This window comes from Antechinus flavipes, chromosome 2 (genome assembly GCF_016432865.1).
Source record: "Antechinus flavipes isolate AdamAnt ecotype Samford, QLD, Australia chromosome 2, AdamAnt_v2, whole genome shotgun sequence".
Classification (NCBI taxonomy): Eukaryota; Metazoa; Chordata; class Mammalia; order Dasyuromorphia; family Dasyuridae; genus Antechinus; species Antechinus flavipes.
In genome coordinates, this window is record NC_067399.1 from 527722891 (window position 1) to 527746725 (window position 23835).

At 35.7% G+C, this 23835-nt stretch overlaps 2 protein-coding genes across 4 annotated transcripts in view; one reads left to right on the forward strand and one right to left on the reverse strand.

The window, feature by feature from the left end:
* CCPG1 (cell cycle progression 1) overlaps positions 1-14230 on the reverse strand; it is a 59649-nt gene extending 45419 nt beyond the window's left edge. For all 3 annotated transcript variants that reach the window (XM_051980688.1, XM_051980684.1, XM_051980690.1), the window contains exon 1: positions 14135-14230. The gene's annotated coding sequence lies outside the window, so the exon portion shown is untranslated. The remainder of the gene's footprint in view (positions 1-14134) is intronic.
* Positions 14231-14498: 268 nt separating this feature from the next.
* PIERCE2 (piercer of microtubule wall 2) lies at positions 14499-23835 on the forward strand. Its single transcript, XM_051980694.1, has 3 exons — positions 14499-14683; positions 15564-15617; positions 23206-23835. The coding sequence occupies exons 1-3, from the start codon at positions 14681-14683 to the stop codon at positions 23560-23562; spliced, it is 414 nt and encodes a 137-aa protein (XP_051836654.1). The 5' UTR covers positions 14499-14680; the 3' UTR covers positions 23563-23835.

The following is a 23835-nucleotide window of genomic DNA, read 5'->3' on the forward strand; positions in this document are numbered from 1 at the left end:
GATCCAGCAATGTCTCTATTGGATTTGAATCCCAAAGAGATCATAAAAGAGGGAAAAAAGACCCACATGTGCAAAAGTGTTTGTAGCAGCTCTTTGTAGTGGCAAGAAACTGGAAATTGAGTGGATGCCCATCAGTTGGGGAAAGGCTGAATAAATTATGGTATATGAATGTTATGGAATATTATTGTTTTATAAGAAATGATTAGCAGGATGACTTCAGAAAGACCTGGAGAGACTTACATGAACTGATGTAAAGTGAAGTGATTAAAACCAGGAGATCATTAAACACAGCAACAAGATGATGGACATGGCTCTTTTCAACAATGAGGTGATTCAGGCCAATTCTAATAGACTTGTGATGGAGAGAGCCATCTGCATTCAGAAAGAGGACTGTAGATACTAAGTATGGATCACAACATAGTATTTTCATCTTTTCTGTTGTTTGCTTGCTTTTTCTACTCTCTCAATTTTTTTCCAGTGTGATCTGATTTTTCTTGTACAAAGTGATAATGTGGAAATATGTATAGAAGAATTGTACATGTTTAACATATATCAGGTTACTTGCTATCTAGAGGGGTTGGAGGAAAGGAGAAACATTTAGAACATAAGGTTTTGCAAGGATGAACATTAAAAACTATCCTTGCATAAATTTTGAAAATAAAACACTATTATTAAAAAGAAAAAAGGAAAATAAATAACGTTCTGCTTACAAGAGAAAGTTACTGGGGCTGAAAGAAATTAAAAGTTATCAATTAATAAACTTAAAAAAAAAAAAGTACATCAACTACTAGCTACAACAAATTTTTTAAAATTTTAAAAGAAAAGAAAGGAGAGAGGCTGCCTTCTAAGATAAGTGATGGGGGCTTACTCAAGTTCACAAAGACTGGTCTGAAGTTCAGTTATAAGTACTATCCCCTGTTCTATCTAAGTATTCCCTTATTATTAATTTTCTCAAACCTTAATGTATGTCTTTAACAAGTTAATCCTCTCTGCTTTCTAAAAAGAGATCAATCCTAAGAAGACAAGCATCACTGTAATTGTGACAGAAATCACTTTGCACAAAGAGTAGATAGGTAATTCTGGCATTGTGGTATGACTATATCATCTTGTGAAGAATAATAGTTAAATGTATTGGTTTACCTGCCATCTGAGGGAAGGGGTGGGGGGAAGGAGGGGGAAAGTTGTAACAAAAGGATTTGCAACTGTCAATGCTGAAAAATTACCTATGCATATATCTTGTAAATAAAAAACTATAATAATAATTTTTAAAAGATATTTTAAAATTTTTTAAAGAATAAGTTAATAAAAAGTTATGAAAAAATAAGTTAATAGTAATAGTTAATAGTCATTCTATTAACAAAGAATAACATTTTTTAAATGACAACTACCTCAAGAAAAGTAAAATTTAAATGAAGAAAATAATGCTGGAGTAATAATGACTTTGGGGAATTTTGTTTTAGAGCTCACAGGATCACATAATTACCCTGAACTTTTTTTTTTATAAATATATGTCATGAGAATGGTTTCTGAAATAATTTCTCCCTACAAAAAAGGAGAATGTGAAAGAGTTTCCAGTAATAGCATTAACTAGACCAGTACTTAAAATATTAAAATGTGCCCGGAGACAAATTGGAACCTAAGGCCATTTTTTTGTTTGTTTCTTAAAACTGGATGTGAAAGTTGTAATTCATTTTAGTAATATAAAGAGAAATAGCAGATTAGTAGATTAATTCTTTTTAATCCAGATTTTCTTTTTTGCTATAGAGAGTTGAGTCAATACATGATTATTCCACATATACTTGAGGTGCTGTTGTAGTAAAGAATAGCACTATGAGTTTGTTTTCTTCTATGATGGAACATCCTTCAAATTGAGAAACAGAAACTACTATTGCTATATTTGAAGATAAAGTAATCCTTTCTGGTTTTCTTCATCTAAAAGGCAACAATTTATAAGAATGTATACTCACACTAAGTGACAAACCCAATGTACTAAACTTGAAATCTGGAGGGCAGGTGCGGTATTTAATTTTTGCATATCCCCAATGCCTAGTACAAAGAAGTCAAAGAACTAGGAAATGTCTTTTCTTTTTAAACAACCAGATAAAGGATATCACTTATTCTTACTAAAATTCATTTCTCTTTGCAGAATAAACATGGGATGATTTTTCAAATGGAAACTTCTTTAAAATTATCATCTAATTATATAAACCTGAACAATATAAAACCACAAATACCTCAAGATCTTCTATATTTTAATAAAGTATAATAATGATTTATAATTTTTGCTTTACATATTTTTTGCAATTAGCTACAAACATGTCAAATGCTGAATGAAATAAGAATTACTACAAATGGTCAAAGACTGAAATGTCTCCCAAGAGGAAAAAAATCAATAATCTAACTGTTTAGCTCAAAAGCGTGCATTTATCCACATTGTTGATATCGTAGATATAGTGGAAACATATTCAAATATAGTTAATGCAAAAGTCTCATTTCAAAAATATGAAAAATAATACCCTATTCTTACTAACTACATTATTTGATCTTGTTAGACTTGAGACACAAAAATAAAACCACAAATATAATACTGCAATTTTAGAATCTTTCCATTTCAGCAGTATGAAAATCAAGTCAGCCAGTAAAGATGATGTATATGTTTTCTTTCAACATAGGAAGGGTAAAAAGCAAGCTAAGCTGTTTTAAGAAATCAAATATGACTTAATTTTTACCAAGAAATTTCTTGGCCAAACGCTTTTCCACTGTGATATAAGTGGCAGATTCCCTGGATTGAAAGTTAAAGCATCTGGATTTCAACACAGGCTCTAAATATTGCTATCTTACTTCAGATAAATCATTTGGCCTCTTGTCAATTTGCTCATGAAAGAAAAGGCAAATAATTGCACCTACCTCATAGGATTGTAGTGAGAAATGAGAATATATATACAAACTGCCTTTTAAATTTAAAACACTAAATATTTTTAGCTAATAATATTATGAGGTGGTTGGACTAAATAACTTTTCAATCTATGATTCCAGGTCCCATATCAAGAAGAAATACAATCAGAATCCAAAGTTCAGAAAGTATTACCAAAAAAATAAAAAAACAATAACTCACTGATGTTAAATTAAAGTCACTAAACATTTGATTATCTACTGAATATCTGATATCCTTCCAAAAATTATATTGAAATTTAAGTAAGAATTTCTTTCAATTAATTTTAAAAATATATTTAAACAGTTTATTGTTACTTTCCTTTCAATCCAAGATGGCCTATAAAAGTCATTCAGATGAGAAAATGATGAGATGAGAAAAGCAGGCAGGTTTATTTCATTGAAACCTAAACTTAAAATAATAATTGTACATTCTTTTGACTTAGTTAAAATTGATGAAACATTCCCAAGTGGATAGACCAAAACAATTTCTACTTCTGAATATAATTAGCTTTTTCCCATAACTCATCCTCCTAACAGTTCATAGGGGATGAGTTTGCAATTTCGGCTTTAAACCAACCTAGGCTAATCTTTTTTAAGTTTTTCATTTTCAAAACATACACATAGATAGTTAATTCATTCATTCACCCTTGCAAAACCTTGTGCTCCAAATTTTTTTCTCCCTCTCTTCCTCTGACCTCCTCCCCTAGACAGCAAGTAATTAAACATATGTTAAACATGTACAATTCTTCTATACACGTTTCCACAATTTTCATGCTGCACAAGAAAAATCAGATCAAAAAGGGGAAAAAAAAGAAAAAAGAAAACAAAACGCAAACAAACAACAAAAAGTAAAAATATGTTGTAATCCACGCTCAGTCCCCATAGTCCTTTCTCTGGGTGCAGATGATTCTGTCCATCACAAGATCATTCAATGGAACTGGCCTAAATCATGTCATTGTTGAAAAGAGTCATATCCATCAGAATTGATCATCGTATAATCTTGCTGTTGTCTTGTACAATGACCTCCTGGTTCTGTTCATTTCATTTATCATTAGTTCATATAAATCTCTCCAGGCCTCTCTGAAATCATCCTCCTGATCGTTTCTTATAGAACAGTAATATTCCATAACATTCATATACCATAACTTATTCAGCCATTCTCCAATTGATGGGCATCCACTCAGTGTCCAGTTGTTTGCCATTACAAAAAATACTACTACAATTTTGTACATGTGGGACCCTTTCCCTCCTTTTATGATCTCTTTGACATACAAGTCCAGTAGAGACACTGTTGGATTAAAAAGGTATACAGTATGACAGCCCTTTGGGCATAGTTCCATATTGCTCTTCAGAATGATTGGATCAGTTTACAATTCCACCAACAATTTATTAAGAGGTCTTTTAAAAGGTCTATATCCATAATGATTTTGGATATTTGATTACATTAATCACATTGAAGATGGGCAGAAGCAGCTACACCCAAAGAAAGAACACTAGGAGATGAATATAAACTGCTTGCATTTTTGTTTTTCTTCCCGGATTATTTATACCTTCTGAATTCAATTCTCCCTGTGCAACAAGAAAACGATTCAGTTCTGCACACGTATATCGTATCCAGGATATACTGTAACCTATTCAACATGTAAAGGATTGCTTGCCATCTGGGGGAGGAGGTAGACGAAGGGAGGGGAAAAATCGGAACAGAAGTGAATGCAAGGGATAATGTTGTAAAAAATTACCCTGGCATGAGTTCTATCAATAAAAAGTTATTTAAAAAAAAAGCATTAATCACATTGGAAACAGCAAGTAGATGAAATACCTGTTGCTCAGATTCATTTGAAAAGACATCCTATAAAATTTGCCCTACAGTATGTTTATCTGGGACAGGGAACAGATCGAAAAATTGCTGATCTCAAGAGTAGAAAAGAACAGCTTGTATGGCTTTGGCAGAGCTCTCAATTTTACTAGGTTTTTACTAATTTATTAATTTTTATACTAGTATTGCTATATCAGGATATCCCAATATTTCCAAAACAGCAATAAATAAATAAGTTCACACAAACAATGTAAATACATACAATGAAACTAAGCAGACTGCAACATATAATGAACTAGGAATTTAAGAAAAAGAGTAAAGGATTTTATCGAAGAATCATGTGTGTGACATGGAAAGGATGAACTGGTTACATGACAAGAGCAAGAGATGACAGGTGGCTAGCAGAGTATTCTTATGGCAAGGAATCAAGGAAAATTTCCAGCACCTTGGATGTACTGATGAAGTGCAAGTACCAAAATTGATGCAACCTTACAGAATAATAAATTTCTTGGTGATAGCTTTTTGGGAAGATGGTCAAGGAGTTCAGTATAAGATTATAAGCATCAAACCATTTGAATACATCAATGCTAATTTCAACTGACACTTATAATGTACAACAGGAACCTCTTTCTTTAAATACAGCACTCTCCTATAATTTATCAAGTAATCTTCTGGAATGTCTAATAGATTTCATGTATTACTGTTTATTTCCTTTTAAATAATAAAAATTAAAACTTTAAAGCAAAGAACACAAATCACATAATTCTTAGTAATAAAATTCATAGCAGAAATGGTTTCTAATTCCAAATAATGGCTTAAGCAACAAAACAGGAACTGGGAAAATAATATCCCCTTTCATTAAAAGTCAATCTGTGCTGGACCATTATAGTTCATTAAACATCTCTACTTAAAGCCTAATTACAAATACTAACAAAATGCACCAAATCTAAATATTTACAAAATCCAGTGCCTTATCAAATACAATAGGCAATCTTGAATTTCAAGAAGATAAGAAGAGATATTTTGTCAATCTGTAATATGACCATGTGAGAATGAAATATTTTCTATTTAACAAAGAAAAACCACACATCTGGGTCTTATCCCGATATATCAGTCAAAATAAAGAGGAAAATTAGATCAAAATAAGATTAGTTTCTATGTGTTAGAAGATACCATATTTACCTTCCTTTGCTTTTATGTCTGTAGCCCAACTGCTCATTCCCATTCCCAAAATACTGATAAAATTTACCAGCCAAATGAATTCATTTGCTTTTAATCTTTATCTAAAAGGAAAATGGGCATGAAGCTAAACAGGAAAAGAGGTATACAGTAATATAGTACAATGGCTTCCAGCTTATATTTCTCAAGATCTCTCTTCATCAAATTTAATTGGGGGAAAAAAAAAACAAACAAACACTGTACTAGAAGATGGAGGATGAATAATTCAAGCCTCTATTCTGACATTTACTAGCTTTGTTATGATGGGCAAGTCTCTGAACCTGTTTCTTCACCTATAAAGTGAAAACAAGAATAATGAGCCTGAAGGGAAGACAGTGAGAAGATCTGTCAGACAAGTAAAAAGAATTACTCCAGAGCTGACTCTAGGATTCTTTGTAAGCATTTTACAAAGCATCCCACTTTATAATATTATTAAGGATCTCATATCAACTAAGTTATTGTTAAAATTAAATGCTGCTAAATGCAAAGATAGAAAGATAAAAAAAACACAGTATCTATCGAAGAGATATACACAAATAAGCATAACATAAAGTAAAATGTGATTATAGCAAAGGCATGATTCAATCAAAGTGTTCTAAGAAAATGTGAGGGAACAATAAATCATGAAACCAAAAGAATCAAGGAAAAAAACACTATTCAAAACTTGACAGAGAGGCAATGAATTTTAAATTCAGAGACAAACATTTTCAAACATGACTGATATGGGGATTTGATTTGTTTTTAAACCTGCTCATTGTGGCATATGAGAGGAGAGACAATAATTAAAAAACATATTTGTTACTTGAAAATAATAAAATATGAACCACTTTTTTTCCCTGACGCAAATGGGATTAAATGACTTGCCCAGGATCCCACAGATAGGAAGTGTTAAGTCTCTGAGGCTACATTTGAACTCAGGTCCTCCTGATTTCAGGGCTGGTGCTCTATCCACTGTACCAGCTAGCTGCCCTGAACTGTTTTTTTAAAAACTATTTTTCAACTGGGATGGAAGAGGTGGAAGCTTCCTGGAGTAGATGGTATGTACCTAGAACTTGAAAACCCAAAACTGCATAACATTTGGAGATAGATAAGGAGTGAATTTCAGGCAAGTAGAAAAGCCTCTCCAAGTTCTTCCAAAACCACTATTTCTTATAGCACAACCGCATTCCATCACATTTTACAACCATAATTTATTTGGTCATTCATTGCTCAATGAATGGGTACTCCCTCAGATTCTAATTCTTTGCCATGATAGAAAATGGTTATAAATATTTTTGTACATCCTTAAGAGTTTGTTTCACTTAGGTCTAAAAATTCCTTTAATCTATACTCCCTTTAATTCCCCTCTCCTTTCTCCCATTTCTCTCCTATTCCCTGTTGAATAAAATATATTTTTGTATCCAATCGTGCAAACTTTGACCCCTTCATATGAGAATGAGATTTAAATGTCAGCTGCCTTTTTGTTTGAATCCACGTCTTGTAATTTCTTCAAACTTTCCTTTTCCTGCTCCCTCTTCATTTTCCTCCTCCCTTTCTATTCTCCTAAGATTATAAAGGCATAATATGACTTTATGATTTCAGATGATAATTGCATTTAATTATAATTTCTTTTGTAATCTTGTATATTTTATTTTGCATTTAAAAATCTTATTCTGAAAAAAAATCCATAGTTTTTACTCTACTGCCAAAGGGTCTATAACCTTAAAAAAAAAAAAAAAAAAAAAAAGGTTAAGAATCCCTGCCATTGTGGGTATATGGAATTGAGTGAAATAAACCTGGAAAAGTATATTAGAGCCAGACTGTGGTTCCATGCCAGAGTTAGGTATTTTATCATATAAAAGAAGAGGTACTGAATTCAGAACAAGGGCATGCCCTGTAGCATTAAGACTACTCTATTGAATGAAAAGATGAGATATACTAGAAAGAGGAAGGCTAGTTAGGAAGCTATTTTAATATCCCAGGAAGACATAAATGAGGTCCTAAATTAGGATGGTAATAAGAGATGAAAGCACTAGATTTGAAAACAAAGAATGTGCTATATTTCTTATTAGCTAGTTGTCCTGGGACACTACTTTACCTCTGAGCAGTTTTATTTCCAAGGATTAGAGTGATTAGAGTGAAGGATTAGAGTGAAAGATTCCTGAAATCACTTCCAATTCCAAAATAAATGAAAAAGGATATGGCATAGGGAAAATATTGTATAGGTAGACTCAACGAATATTGGCAATTAATTGTACTAAAGTGAGAAAGAGGATTTGTCTTTAAGTCCCTGATAGGATAGAGGTGCTATCCATTTTACTAACAAGTTAGGGAGAAAGGGGAGTGTAGTGAAATGATTAGTTTAATTGAACATAGTGTTTAAGATATTAGTGTAAAATCTTATGTGGAAATGTTTAAGTAAACAATTGAAAAAGATAAAGAGGAGCTCAAGAGAAAAACTGAGGGTGGGTGTGTGTGTGTGTGTGTGTGTGTGTGTGTGTGTGTGTGTGTGTGTGTGTGTAAGAAATAGATGAGATTGCTAAGAGATTATAAAGAAAAAAAGAAAAAGATCCTAGACAGAGCCTTATCATAACACACATATCTGGAGAATGAGAGGAAGATGAAAATTAGTTTCAATTTAAACCAAGATCCTGACTCTAGTCCTGGCTCTTTTCACCATCCTTCCCTCATCCATCCTTTTTAGTCAGCTCTTTCTCTCCACTAACACAGCATCCATTCTCATCATTTCTTTCCTAGACTATCACTAGGGCAAAGAATACTAAAGGACTAGGTTCAGATCCTCAGCTCTGCCAATTGCTGATTGTGATCTTGGGCAAGTCATTCAATTTCTCTAGGTCTTAGTTTCCTCATTTGTGAAATGAAATTGTACCAGGCAACTTTTAAGGCCCTTTCTAGCTCTGAATCAATGAGATATGAAGACTAGCTAATTTTTAATTTTGTTTTTTTGCAGGCTGAGAGGAGAGAGATGAGAAAGAGATGAAAGAATAAATGATGAGTGGAATGAGTTCAAGGAGGAGAGAAGATCAAGAATTGGATGGAGGGGGTTAGACAGGAAGGGTCAATCAGCTGTCAAAATAAGAACCCCAAAGTCTATCTCTGATCATGTCACTCCCCTATTCAAAAAGCTCCTCTAGCCTCCTGGCACTTTTAGATCAAGATATATATGACTCTGATTTTTAAAGTCCCAGATTTACTGTATATTATTCCCCTTTCTGTATACTCCATTCCATCCAAAATGGACTATTTACTGTCTGTCATACATACCATTCCATCTTCCAACCCCATGCCTTTGAAAAGACTGTGTCCCATGACAATAATACATTCCCACCTCACTTCAGCCTCGCAGAATCCCTAGCCAGCTTCAAAGCTCAGTTAAATATAACCTACTGGAAACTTTCTTGGATCCTGTGGAGCCCTCTTCCCTTCACCCCCAACCCCAGCTGCTAAGTACCTCCTATACCACCAACATCCAAAACTACCTTAAATTTACTTGAATCTATGAGTGGTCTACCCCAAAAGAAAGTAAATCCGAAAGGATAAAAATAGTGTTGTTGTTTTTTTTTTCCTCAACAGAAGGTAAACTCCTAGAGGGTAGGGACTGTTTTGGTTAGCTTTTATATTGCTAGGGATACAGGCAAAGTGCCAAGAGGAGGAAAGATATAAGTATTTTAAACTGTTGAAGAGGTTCTTAAAATTTGTAGTCAAAGAGATTCAAGGTAGAACTAGTCCTAAGCAATTTTGGAAATAAAACAGTATCCCAAGTCTTTAATCCACACAGTCCTTCAAAAGAGAAAGAGCAATCATTCAGTAACATTTATTGTGTTCTAGGTTCTGGGATATTGTGGGGGAGGGGGAAGTGGAGGGGGAAGAGGGGGAGGGAAGGTAAAAGCACTCCCAATGATTTTAAGTAACATAGAAACAATTATGAACAAATAAAACATGTTCAAGAAAAACAGAATCATCACAGAGGAAAACAGGAAAGGTTTCAGGCAGATAGGATTTCAGCTAAGAGCCGGGGAAGTCAAAAGAAGGATTTGAGGAAGGAGAGAATTTTTAACATAAAATGGTCAGTGAAAATGCATGGCTTGGGAGATGAAGTATCACTGATTTACCTAGAATGAGAAGAAGAATAAAAGTATAAAATCAAAAAGGAAGAATGGGTTTTAAAGACCAAAGTTTTTTTTTTATTTTGTTTTGTTTTACCTCTGACCTTAGAAACAACGCGGAGTCTCTGGAATTTGTTGGATAGGTTAGTAAGATGGCCAGACCTCAACTTTAGGAAAATCACTTTGACAGTTGAATGTAGGATGGAGATTGTAGGCATAGAATTTCAACAGATTGGCCAAATGGCAGACTATTTGACTAGCCTGGGCATAAGTTTATGAGAATTTGCATCCAGGTGGTACTCTTGCTTGAAGAGAGAAGTGGACATTTATGGACAATGTTGTAAAGGTAGAATCAAAAGGAAAGGGCAACAGACTGGATAAGAGTGATAAGAAAGAGAGTAAGGGGTAAAGGATGAAAACTTGAATTACTGAAATAATGGGATAAGAAAGTATGAAAGACTGAAATCACTCTTCTGTAAGAAACTTGAGTTTAAGTATCATAACAGCTAATCCTAAATCCCCTGAATTTGAATTATATATAAGCAGTTGCCTAGGATGGCTATTAAGACTATTTTGTCTTATTGTCTATTAGTAGTCTATCCATCAAAGTTTCTTCTATTCAATAAAACATTTATTCATCCAACAAATAATCTAGAGTTTTCAGTGTGTTAGATGCAGTAAGAGAAAAAGAAATAAAAGATGAAAAGATAAAGTCCTTAATTTCAAAGAATACTAAATTTAGTGGAAGAAATACAATGAGCACATAATCTTTGATAAAAGGTATTTTGTAAAAGTGCAAAAGGTAAGTTTTACAAAGGGGAGCCATTGATGAACTCTTTCCAGTTCTGCTTTCTTAAGGGAAGTCACAACCTCTTTGGGCTGATCAGTTTTCTGAAGTGTAAAATAAGAGGGATGTTCTAGATCAGGGATCCTCAAACTTTTTAAATAGGGGGCCAATTCACTGTCCCTCAGACTGTTGGAGGGCTGAACTATAGTAAAAACAAAAACTTTGTTTTTGTGGGCCTTTAAATAAAGAAACTTCATAGCCCTGGGTGAGGGGGATAAAGGTCCTCAGCTGCCACATCTGGCCCGTAGCCCGTAGTTTGAGGACCCCTGTATAGTCTTTGAAAATCCCTCCTGTGGTGTTCTCTTCTTTATAATATAATGATTCTCTCTGGGAGCAGGTTTCTTGGATAGGTTTTCTAGAGGCAACCTTAGTTTCAGTTAAAAGTAATAATCACCTCAAAAACAGCCAGCTGATAAAATGCAAATATTTATTTTCTCCTTCCTTGGGCCCGGGTCGCTTTCTTAAGAGGCCTCAGCTTTCCTTGGTTCGGAGAGCTCTTGCAACTTGTCCTTTGCCTCTGCTTTCTTCTGTCTCCAGCCAGCACCAAGATGAAAGTTGGAATGAATCTCTTGTCTCCTTATCTGGGGCTGGGCAGCTTTCTGGAGAGCCTTTCAGACCAGCCTTGGTCTCAATGGGGGAAGTGCATGCAGGAGGCCAGCCACCATTCCAAATATCTCCAGCACAAGCATTGTTTCTATCAGTTCCACTTAGTACCTTGTTTCTTCTGGCCCATAACATCTCTTTGTAAGATCAGATTAATCATACTGAACCATGCTAAATTAGATAATTATTGTCTCTATCAACTCTAATGAGTTAACATTTTGTAAGGATTCCAACATCTTCCCAATTCTAGTCCTAACAGGCTAGAAAACAAAATCAGTCAATAAACATTTATTAAGCACCTATTAAGTGCTAGGCACTGTGCTAAAATCAGGGACACAAAAACAAGTAAGGCAATCTCTAACTCAAGGAGCTCACAATTTAATGCCAGAAAGAACAAGCAAAGAAATATTTACAAACAAGCTATGTTCAGGATAAATAGGAAATATTCACAGAAAGAAGGCACTTTAATTAAAGAGTACTTGGGACAAGCCTAAAGCTAGGAGAAGAGAAACAATTAGTTCTGGCTAGGGAATTCAGGAAAGTCCATAGATCTAGATCTGGAAGCCTCACAAGATTAAAATGACTTGCTCAAGGTCATTTAGGCAATAAGCATCTTTTTTTTGTTCAAACTCCTAGAAAAAGCTGTCGACAGTGAGGGCCTCCATATTTTCACCATCCACCTCTTACAATCTGGTTTATTTCCCCATTAGATGGGGATAGGATTCTCCAACTTAACAATGCTCTCTAAATTGCCATATTTAATGGTCCCTAGCACACTTGGATGTCCCACAGACATGTTGGATTAGGCATGTCCAAAATATAATTTGGGGCAGCTAAAAGGTACAGTGGACAGTGCATAACCCTGGAATCAGGAGGATCTGAGTTCAAACCCAATCTCAAGATACTTAACACTTATTAGCTGGGTAACTGTGGGAAAATCACTTGAAACCAATTGTCTCAAAAAAAAAAAAAAAAAAAAAAAAAAAGCAAAGCAAAACTTGTGGTTTTCTTCTCTCTTCTCATCTCCTCCAACTTCCTTATTTCTGCTGAGGGCCCCACCCATCTCCAACTGCCCAAGTTCACTAATTTAAGTATAATGCCAAACTTATCATTCTCATATCTCTATATCCAATCAATATCCAATTTGTCAAGTCTTGTTATTTCACTTCCCAATATTTCCATTTGCTCACCTATCACACCACCTTAATTCAAGTCCTTCATTTCCTCTGCCTGAACTATTTCAAAACTGATGGTGCCCTTGCTTCAAAAGACTCTCCTTTCTTCAATCCATCCACATTTATATTCCTAAAGTGCAGAACTGATCATGCATGACCCCATTTTAATAAGTATCAGTGACTCCCCTTTATCTCTAGGATACAAAGTCCTCTATTTGTATCACATTAGATTGTGATATTCTTAATAGCAGGGTCTATTTTCATCTTTCTTTTCATCCTCTGTGCACAGTGTCTGATATTTAATAAATGCTTGTTGACCTGACAGTCTGGAAAAACTGGAGCCAGACTGTGAAATACTTTTCAGTCTGAATTCAACCTATCTTTCTGAGGTGGTAACATTTTCATGCTCACTTCTGGCCCAACCACTCTACTTGCACTTTGTTGTACAACATATTTCTGGCTTCTGTAGCTCTGCACAGGCTAACGTGCCATGTCTAGAATACCCTCTCCCTCTGCACCTCAGACTCTTAACAGCCCTTCCTCCCTACCCAGACTCACACCAAGGGCTGCTTCCCTTGAGGCCTTTCTTGGAGTCTCTAAGTCGTTATTTCCCTTCCCCCACTAACCTTGTATTTATGTTGCAAATACTTTATTACTTATTACAGCCCAGGTATTCTCCCAAAAGAAAATGAGCTTTTCGAAAACAACAAGCCTCCACTTTTCTTACTTGTATCCCCAGAGCCTAGGGCAATGAAGAGCACATAGTAGGAGCTTAAAGACTTGTGAGTTTACTTCATGGGAGAAATCTAACCTGGGGGAATGAGCAAAGGGCAAAGAGGTGAACAGCCAAAGAGGGTGGGAATGCAGCCCAAAAAGAGCTCCGTAGCCCTGAGGATTTGAACATCCTTCAGCACTGGGGCGCAGCAAGAGGCTGTAAATAAATGGAGGCTGGGCTGACTCAAAACTGAAGAAACGAGCGACCTTCCCACTCCCTCCCGCCCCCGCGGTTCCGACGGCTGCCCGCGGGTCACAGTGGAAGCGGCAGCCCCCATTCCAGACTGATTTCGGTTATAGAAAAAACAAGATTCAAAAAGCAAATTCCATCTGCAGGACCCGCGGGCTTGGCGGAGCGTTAAACTCCACTCCATATGGATCCCATAGGCTTCGTCCCAGTTTAGGGAAGGAAAATCAGGTGGAAACCTCTTTTCTTTTTTCATAAGCTCAAACTACACGCCCCCAGAGGGGTCGCCAGACACCCGAAAAGTTGGCACACATAGATGCGCACAGCCCGGAGCCTCTCCCAGGAGACCCTGAGTAAATCGAGGCTGCAACCCCAGCCCGAGTCGACCCCGGGGATCGCTGGGGAGAGTGCCTGCCTCCGACAGAAACAGTACCTGGAGTCTCCAGGAGAACCCAAACGCGGCGCTACTCGTACCTGAAAGTGGCCAGGGCCACCTCCCGAAGCCAGCGCTGGCAATCGTGCTGGCGGTGATCCGAGGCTCAGGTCCCCAGTGACGCCTCTCATAAAAACAACAACCTGCTTCACAGGCTCCTGCTGCTGAGGCGACAGAAGCGACCGGCGGTGGCGCCGAAGAGCATGCTGGGACTTGTAGTCCCCTTTCAATCCGTCTTTGAAGGAAGGTGGAGTCGGAGAACTACGATTCCCAGAGAGCAATGCGGCCCCGCCGTTGGGCGACATTAGGAAGCCCCGGCTCGCCCAGAGAGTCAGCTGTGCGATCACAACATCCGGGTCTTAGCGGTAAAAGGGGCGCACGAGCTCGTTGTTATGGAAACGGGTTCGGGGACTTCCCCGGCTCTGATCGTATCTATTTTACTCTGATTGATCTCGAGAGTCGGATCTCTATTCGGCTTCCTCGGGGTGTGGCGAGGCTTCTAGTGCTGTAGCGGGTGGGGCTCTTTTGGCCGCCTCCCCGCCAGACCACAGCTGGCTATATTTAGTATATTGAAGAGATTAAAGAAAATGGTGAGACTTCCCTTTAGAAAAGACTTTGGAGGACGGGACTGGGCTGGCTGGTTGGAGGAATGGGCGATGAAGAGATGGGCGATGGAGGATTGGGAGCGCGGTGTGTATGTGCGTGGCGCGGGGAGGGTATTTCTAAGGATTGATGATATTTAGAAACTGGAAGGCGGGAAAGTGGAGAAATAAAATCAGATTCTCAGGTAAAATCCTGATTTTTTTGAAGGAGGGCAGACTCAGGAGGGAAAGGGTAGGGCTAATTTGCTCCAAAAGATCAAGTTGTGTTGGCGGACAGAACCGCCAACCTTTAATCCCCAGCCTGAAGAGCGTAGTGAACACGATGCGCACCAAAAAAATGGATTGCGTAGGTTGTGCGAAGTTAAGTGCCTAGGGAATAGAAGGTTAAGGAGTTTGTACTTTTAGAGCCAAGGCAAAAAAAACAAATGGGGATGGAGGTGGGGGAGATATGTTGCTAGCAAAAGATATACTCGTACCTTAAAATGACCTGGTAAATATCAACACAGTTTTCACTTTCAAGGTACTTCTGAAAGATATAATATTTAAAATGTAATTTAAATTATTATTGTCTTTACGTAAGGTACAGCAGCTGCTGATATGACATCTAAGGTAAACTGAAAAGAGCACTGGATCCATTGTCAGAAGACCCCTCCCCTTTCAGCACTAACGTTCTATCATAACTGTTCTTTTATGATATCACATAAAAATTTCATAATAAAATAGAAATTACTGGTAATTAAATTGTACTTTTAAAAACCAAAGCCTAAATGTTAAGGGTTAAATATGTTCAGCACTTATATACTGAGTTAATAATGTAAGAAAAAATAAATTAAAACTGCCAAATAATTCTTTGATCTAAATTTTATAGAAGCTTCCTGTTTTGAATGAACTGGATTGTCCCACCAAGTCTAAAGCAGATATAGTAAGTTTAATTGATTAAACCAACTTTTACTAAGCATCTACTGTGGGCTAGGCCCTAAAAATACAAAGATAAAACATTTCAATTCAATATTATTAAGTTCTATAGACAATATCTTGCACACTCAAAGAGCTTACACTTTTAGACACATGCTACAAAACAAATAGTAGAATGCATATACTTTTCTATCCACTAATATTCCTTTCCCTCTTCCAGGACAACAAAGTATCTGATAACCCTCACCTAGTAAAGATTAAGCAATTTAGGGTTGAAATAATTCTCAGCTGGGGAAAATTTCCCTTCAGAATCTGTCTGGGAAATTTATCCAGAAAGATTATATAGACAACTAATTCAGGATAGTCTAGGGTAAAAAAGCACAAGTCTCAGACCTGGGAGAGCTTCATCTAAGTGCTAACCAGCTAGGTGATTTTAGACAATAATGTACATGTTTATGAATCAATTCTCTTCTGCTGTAAAATGAAATCTTACTACCTTTCGTGGTTTAAGGAAAGACAAAGTAGTAGATATGAAAGTATAAGCTTTTATTAAATTTAGTATAGAGTACAGCATTTGTGAGATAGCTATGGCTCTTACTATTTTGGGTGATAGTTTCCCTACTTCCCTCAGAATAAATGTATAATTATATCTTCCATGCTTGTTGGGTTGCATTAAAGATTTTACTAAGAGCTTAACTCTTACTGTTAATTATTTCAGCTATTTGAAACTTAAGTATTTATTAAATTTAATTGATTCTGTTAGCCCAATAGTTGCCATAGCTGAAGTACTTTTTTTTCCTTCACATCTGCTACCCCCAACTCTTAACTGTACAACACTGTTGCAGATTTTCACTGTTTCAAACAATGCTTCAGAGATTTTTTTTCAGGGATGCACTAAAGAATGCATAAAAAGCAATGCATAATTAATTATTGTATCATTTGATCTAGACGTCATTTGTGCCCTGGGAAAAATCCTCTGGACCCAATGGTCTTTTGTTCACAAACTCCCTCTTAAAGTTGCTTTCTCTCACATTCTTTCCAACTTCTAGTACACAAAGTGCTCTCAAAGAAGATAACTCATTTTTACCCCCCTCTCTTGTGAAGACCAATCTTTTATGTTGCTAAAAGGAACCATCTTAGAAGGCCCAAGTGACTCAAAAAGAAAGATTGCAGGCAATCTACTACTGTGGTTGGTCACAGGAATTACCATGAAGATTACTGAGGCCCAAAGATCTCATTTCACACCAGTATGAAGGGCCACAAGAATTTTATGATGAGCTGCATAGTTTACTATGTTTGTCTCTCATTGACAAGTAACTGCTGTCTAAATTCAAAGTGCAGGCCAGTCTCCCTTCTAGAAAAGAAGATGAGAAGGCTCAAAGAATGTTGTTCTATTCTCCAAGTTAGTAGGGAAAATAGAGAAAAATAAAGGGCTTAAGAAACAGAAGTAAAGAGATTTTCAGAAACAAAAAGGAATTATAACCTATGTCAAAGCACTGCTGGCTAGTAAAATGTGATAGACCAGAGGAAGAGAAGAACCATTAAATATCTCTAGTTAAGTAATGGATCTCTAGCTTTTTTTTTTTTTTTTTTTTTTGAAACTGACTCTGAAGAAGAAGGATCTGCTTTAATTAAATCCCAAGAAATGATCACATCGATGTAGGGAGAGGTCATGGAGTAAAGATCAGAGAAAAAGAGACTAGTTTTTAATTGAATAGTGTTCACTCTCTTCAAGGGATCTTCAAACAGTGATTGAGCAACCAAATGTGTGTTATAGTGGAAATTTCTTTTGTGTGAGAGTTTGACTTGTATTGTCACTGTAATTTCTTCAGATTTTGAAACTGATTTTATTAATGTGGTAAGGAATATTGAATCAACTATTTGTCTTATCTAACATTAATAGAAAGAATTTCTATTTTCCTAAAGCATGTATCTGAGAAATAAGACACTCCCAAAACTTGTCACCCTTATTTGCTATTCTATGGATTCACATGGAAACAAATTATATGGGCAGAAGGAATACAGAAAGCATTGCTAAAGATGATGAGGGTTTAAGAAACTGAAACCCTTCAAGGACACAGATGTTATTTTCCTCAGCTAAAAAAGGCAAGAGTTAAAGAGGAAAACAGAAATAGGAAGGAACAATTGTTTAAGAACATGAAGGAATTAATTAACTTAAAAAAAAAAAAAAGATATACAGAAAAAGAAGAAGAGCAGACAGACAATAGTGGATGACTACAAACCAAAGTACTATTTTATAAGAGCTTTAAGAATGCTAAATCTCGCTATGAACCAAAGCTAACAAATGCTAAAGATAACAAAAACACGGAAAGAGAAGAGGATCAAAGAAGGTCCACAACCATTGGTCAAAAGAGCAATAGTAACACAAGAAACAATTCTAGGCTTGGTTACTTCTAGAACCAAAATAGCTGATAGGGAGATAAAACCCATTACTAGTCTAGAGATAATAAAAGATTATCTAGCTTTTAAGAATTCGATTCATAAAGCCTAGATGAACTAGATTCTATTCCACAGATCTGAAAAACTGATGAATGTGTACTGATCTACTGTCAATTGTCTTTACAAATTAAGAGAGAACAGGATTGGGAAATGGCAAAAGTCCTGACTTTTTTTAAAAAGGAAAGAGAGTAGAATCTGAAAATTACAGACTCATGAGTTTGCCTTGAATTCCCAGCAAAATTGTATGATATTTTAAAAAATAATCCAGTGAAGCTCTAAAAAGCTTTATATACATATATATCTATATAAAATAAAAAACCAGTCTGGCTTCATTAGCAATTGTTCATCCTGTACTAATCTTTTTATATTTTTTGACAGTTTCTAAGCCAGTAGATCAAGGAGCTGGTACAATATATACAATTTTAGCAAAATATTTTACATTCTCTTGTGCTTTATTGACAAGATGTAAAGAAATATCCCCACTGAAAATCCCTGTTCTCCTATCTTTCTCTTTTTCCCCAGACCATCATCATTGCTCTGGGTTTGTCTTCTTTCCTCACAGGCAACAATTTCAATAAGGTGTTCCTCTCCATCCTTGCATCTTTGACCCTTTGTTTGTGAACTTTGTTAGTCATTCAAGCCCTGCAACATTCCTACTATCATAAGAGTTCCTTTTCCTTTTCTCTACATCTCTTAACTCCTTCATATTATCTCCAGTTCTCCCCTCCTTTATTTCAGTTTCTAATGAAGTGATAACCCTTCTCACCAAAGCCAGCTTTTCTATCTGTACTCTTAATCCCACCCAAATTCCTCCATAATCACCAACTGAGTCAGTCTCTCATTTCCTCTTATTTTCAGTTTCTCCCTATGGCCAAGTTTCTTTAATCTTTAAGACCCCCATTAGACTCTACCTCTTTTTTTTACAGCCAAATTCTTTGAAAATCATTGCCTCCACTTTTCCTATCATTTAACCTTTTACAACTTTCTCACCACTTAAATGAAATTATAACTATCAAAAATAAGTACCGATCTTAATGGTTTTTTCTCAGTCTTCATCCTTTTTTGCCTCTGCAGCATTCAATACCACTATTCCTTGAAGATACTCTTTTCTCTCTGGGTTTCCATTACACTGCATTCTTGGTTCTCCTTCCACTGGTTTGAACACTCCTTAGCCTCTTTTGCTATATTATAATCTGCATCATTCTTCCTAATCGTGGGTGTACACATCAGTGGTGTCAAATTCAAATAGAAACAGACCACTAAACCATACATAAGGATTCTTTTTGGATGCATATACTTAGAACATCACAAATTAACATCATCTTTGTTTTATTGTATTTTTATTTATTTTTGTTAAATATTTTCCATTTCCATTTTAATTTGGTTCAGGCTCCACTCAGAATGTCTACATGTTACATGTTTTATTTCTTTACTGTACACCAAGACTTTGTTCTGGATACTTTCTTCCCTTCTCTCTACATTTTCTCACTCTGTAACATTATTAGTTCCCATGGGTTCAGTTATCATTTCTATATAACAGATGACTCCTAGATTTATGCGTACTCCAATTTCATATCACCAATTGTCTATTGGATATTTCATACTGGATATCTCAAAGATATCTTAAACTCAACCTGTCTAAAACAGAATTCATTCTCTTCTCCCCCAAATCTGTCCCACTTCTGAACTTTTTCATTTCTGTCAAGGGTCCCACCATTTTTCTACTAAAGAAGGTTCATTTGTTCAGTCATTCAACCATGTCTGATTCTACATGAAAGTCTGTTTTTAAAAAAAAAAAAAACTGGTTTGCCATTTCCTTCTCCAGTGTATTTCCATTTTACAGATGAGGAAATAAAGCCAATAGGGATTAAGTGACTTGCCCAGAATCACACAACTTGTGTCTTTCTGACTCCAGGCCCAGTACTCTTATCTTCTGTATCATTTAATCTTGAATCCTCATTATCACTAAGTCATATATAAAGTCTATTGCCATTTTTACCTTTACAACCTCACTTGGATATGATTCCTTTTCTCCACTCACATGGCGACAACCATAGTTTAGATCTTTATTACTTCTTGCCTGGACTTCTGTAGTAACCTTTTAATTGGTCTCTCTCAAGTCTTTCTTTTTACCCCCGTCCATGTTCCACACAACAATCAAAGCAATTTTCCTTGAGTACAAATCTGACCATGTAATTCTCTTCTCAAAAGTCTACTTCTTATTATCTCTTGCAGCAAATATAAACTCTATTTGGCATTTAGTCTTAGCCTTATTACATATAACTCCCTTTCATGAATACTACAGTCCAACCCAGATGATCATTTTCTCACAGACCACATTCAAATAGCTTCTCTATGTCAAATGCAGTCCCCCCTCATCCACCTCTTTGAAAATCTTAATTTCCTTCATGACTCAGCTCACGGTCTATCTTCTATATGAAGTCTTTCTTTATCCCCCTATGTTACTGCATTCCCTAGAAAATGACATATAATTTGTATATTCTTTTATGTTATCTCCCTCAGCTAAATTGTAACGTCTTCAAAGGAAAAGACTTTCACTTTTGTCCCTATATCTCTAGCATCCCCTTCTCATAGGGAAAGACTTTTATTTTTACCTCTGTCTCCCCAATAAATTCACTTAATTTCTCCTGAAGTACATGATACTGTTCCCCTATATCTCTCCATCAGATAACCTAATCACTTTCTTCTTCTCCAAAGGTTTTTTTTTTTTTACAAATCTATACATCTAATATATATTTCTTATAAATCTACATAAGCTTAATTGAACCCCTGAATTCTAGTCTGTACTGTCAGTTGCTTGTCATATACTTATACCTGTATGTCCCATTAGCATCTAAAATGCCATAATTAAACTCATTGTCCCCACTGAATCTATCCTCCCTAGAGAAGTCTCTATTCAAAGAAGGTACTACCAATCTCTCACTCATACAAATTCATAATCCCAAAGTTATTCTCGACTTTCCTCTCTTTCTGGATTCATTCAGTTGTTCTGGAACAACTGATAAATAGTTGATAAATAGTCAAGAGAATATGAACAGGCAGTTTTCAAAGGAAGAAATTAAAGTTATATATAGCATGTGAAAAAAATGTTCCAAATGACTAATAATTTGAGAAATTCAAATCAAAGTTATGGGCAGCTAGGTGGCACAATGGATAGAAGCTAGGTCTGGAGTCAGGAAGACACCATCTTCCTGAGTACAAATCTGGCTTTAAGTACTATCTATGTGATCCTGAGAAAGTCACTTAACCTTGTTTGCCTCAGTTTCCTCATCTATAAAATGAGTTAAAGAAAGAAATGGCAAACCACTCCAGTATTTTCGCCAAAAAAAAAAAAAAAAAAAAAAATTACAAACACAGGCACAAAGAATCAAACATGACTGAAACAACTAAACCACAAAAATTAAAGTAACAGAAATTCTACCTCAAATTCATCAGATTGGCAAAGTTGACCTTCAAAAAGGGAAAATGACAACTATTGGAGGAGTTAAAAAAAAAAAAATCAAACACCTTAAGGTACTGTTAGTAGAGTTGTGAATTGGTACAGCCATTCTAAAAAAACAACTTGGAACTATGCCCCAAAAGTTAGTAAACTCTGCATTCACACCCTTTACCTCAACTGATTCCACTACTAGGTCTATGGTTCCAAAGAAATTAAAGGACCTATACATATTATGAAAATATTTGTAGAAGTTCTTTTTGTAGTAGCAAAGAACTGAAAACTAAAGGGGTGTTGATCAGTTGGAGAATGGCTGAACAAATTATGATTATGTGAATGTAACAAAACTATTGTGCTCCAAGAAGTGAAGAAAGGAATAGTTTCAATGAAAACTGGAAAGATTGCAGAGTAAAATGAACAGAAGAATAACTTGTATAGTGACAATGCTGTAAAAGCAAGTAATCAAAAGCTTTTAAGAATTCTTATCAAGGGGCAGCTAGGTGGTGCAATGGATAGAGCACCAGCCCTGAAGTCAGGGGGACCTGAGTTCAAATTTGGCCTCAGACACTTAACTCTTCCTAGCTATGTGACCCTGGGCAAGTCACAACCCCAATTGTTTCAGAAAAAAAAAAAAATTCTTATCAAGCACTGTCCAGCTAAGCTTCTAGAAGACCAGTGATAAAGCATTGTTCCCACCTCCTGATAAAGTTGAACTTAGTAGTATAAGATGATAAATACAAACACACAAAATGCAAAAAGTCATTTTGCTTGATTATATATATTTGTCACAAGACTTTATTTTTTCAACTGGGGTAGAAGAGAAAATATATTTCTGTTAATTGTCAAAAAATTTAAAAATTGTATTCAGTTGTCAAAACCTATCAACTTTATTTCCACAATATCTCTAGAATGCCTTCTCCCCACTCACATGCTTATTACCCTAGTTCTGAACTTTATCTTCTCCCACTTGGACTACTACAACTGCCTCATAATTGCTCTTCCTACCCTCAGTTTCCCCCATTCATGGCTAATCCTCCTCCATATAGGTGTCATATTTCCTAATGCACAAGTCTGACTAGGTTGCTTATTCTCTTGTTTTTCTATTATTCCATATTGCCTCTAGGAAAAAATACAGGTCCTCTATGTTCTGGTTTCAAACAACCCTTTCTGTCCCTGTTTCACATTACTCTATATTCATATATATTCCCTATATTCCAGCTAAACAAGATTACTCTGTTTTCTGAATTTAACATATCTTCCCACCTATGTTTGTAAACATAAACTGTGCTCCAAGTCTAAAAATACACTTTCTCATCTTCACCTTTCAAAAATCCTTCTTTTCCTTTACAATTTAGCTTAGGTGATTCTTGGGCTGTGTGGCTGTCTGTAATATTTCCTCCCTGCCTCTTAGTGCTTTCTCTTTCCCCTATTAAATATTACAAAACCACTTGTTTCCTCCTTTCTTCCCTATCCTGCCTTACGTTTATGTGTTCATATTATATTAAGTAGGATGTAAGCTCTTTGAGGACAAGAAGTAGTACTTTTTTTTTAATATCTAGAACTTCTCAAAATGCTTTACACGTGGTAGTTACTTAATATTTATTGAACTGACTTTGTCAAATAGAGTAGACCTATTTATCAAACTCTCTGAGAATAATATGATGTATTTATCTTTTAGGAAAAGAAAATTACTTCACCTAAGAAGAAATTGCTTCCAAAGAAACAACCAAAACCCTTAGACCTTCCTCCCTGTGTAAATCCAGGCAATCCTGTATTTTCCTGTATGTTGGATCCACCTACCCTCCAAACATGTACTACATTGTCAAAACCTCAGATGATCATGTATAAAACAACTTCAGGGGGTTATGGTGAAATAACACCTATACCACCATTTCTTCCTTGCAACTTTTTCCCAAAGAGTAATACATTTACAAATCACCTTAAACTGACTGGAATGTTTCAGAATAATTATCTGAACACTGTGCTTGACAGAGGCAGAGTCATTGACTTTCCAAATTTTCAACACACTCTATGAAAATACTATTTGTATTTATGGGGAAATTTTCATTTTGGAAAAATATGCATTTAATGTTAGGGCTAAAAGTCATTCATGTAACAAAAATATTTGGACCACATTGAAGATACTTTAAATGAATAAACCAGGTGGTTAAGGTAATTGTCTTCTTACCTGAATGACAGATCTTTAATTTTAATGTTTCTCACCCAACTCTTGTGGAATTTTAGAAATAGTAGTTACCTCAGAATAGGTGAAGTAAAAAAAATAAAATAAAAGAAATTAAATTTGATA

Bases quoted from the DNA above. Each gene is read 5' to 3' on its own strand.
- PIERCE2 (XM_051980694.1), top strand. The intron at 15,618-23,205 runs GTAAGTTTAATT...TTTATCTTTTAG, and splicing joins CCAAGTCTAAAGCAGATATA to GAAAAGAAAATTACTTCACC.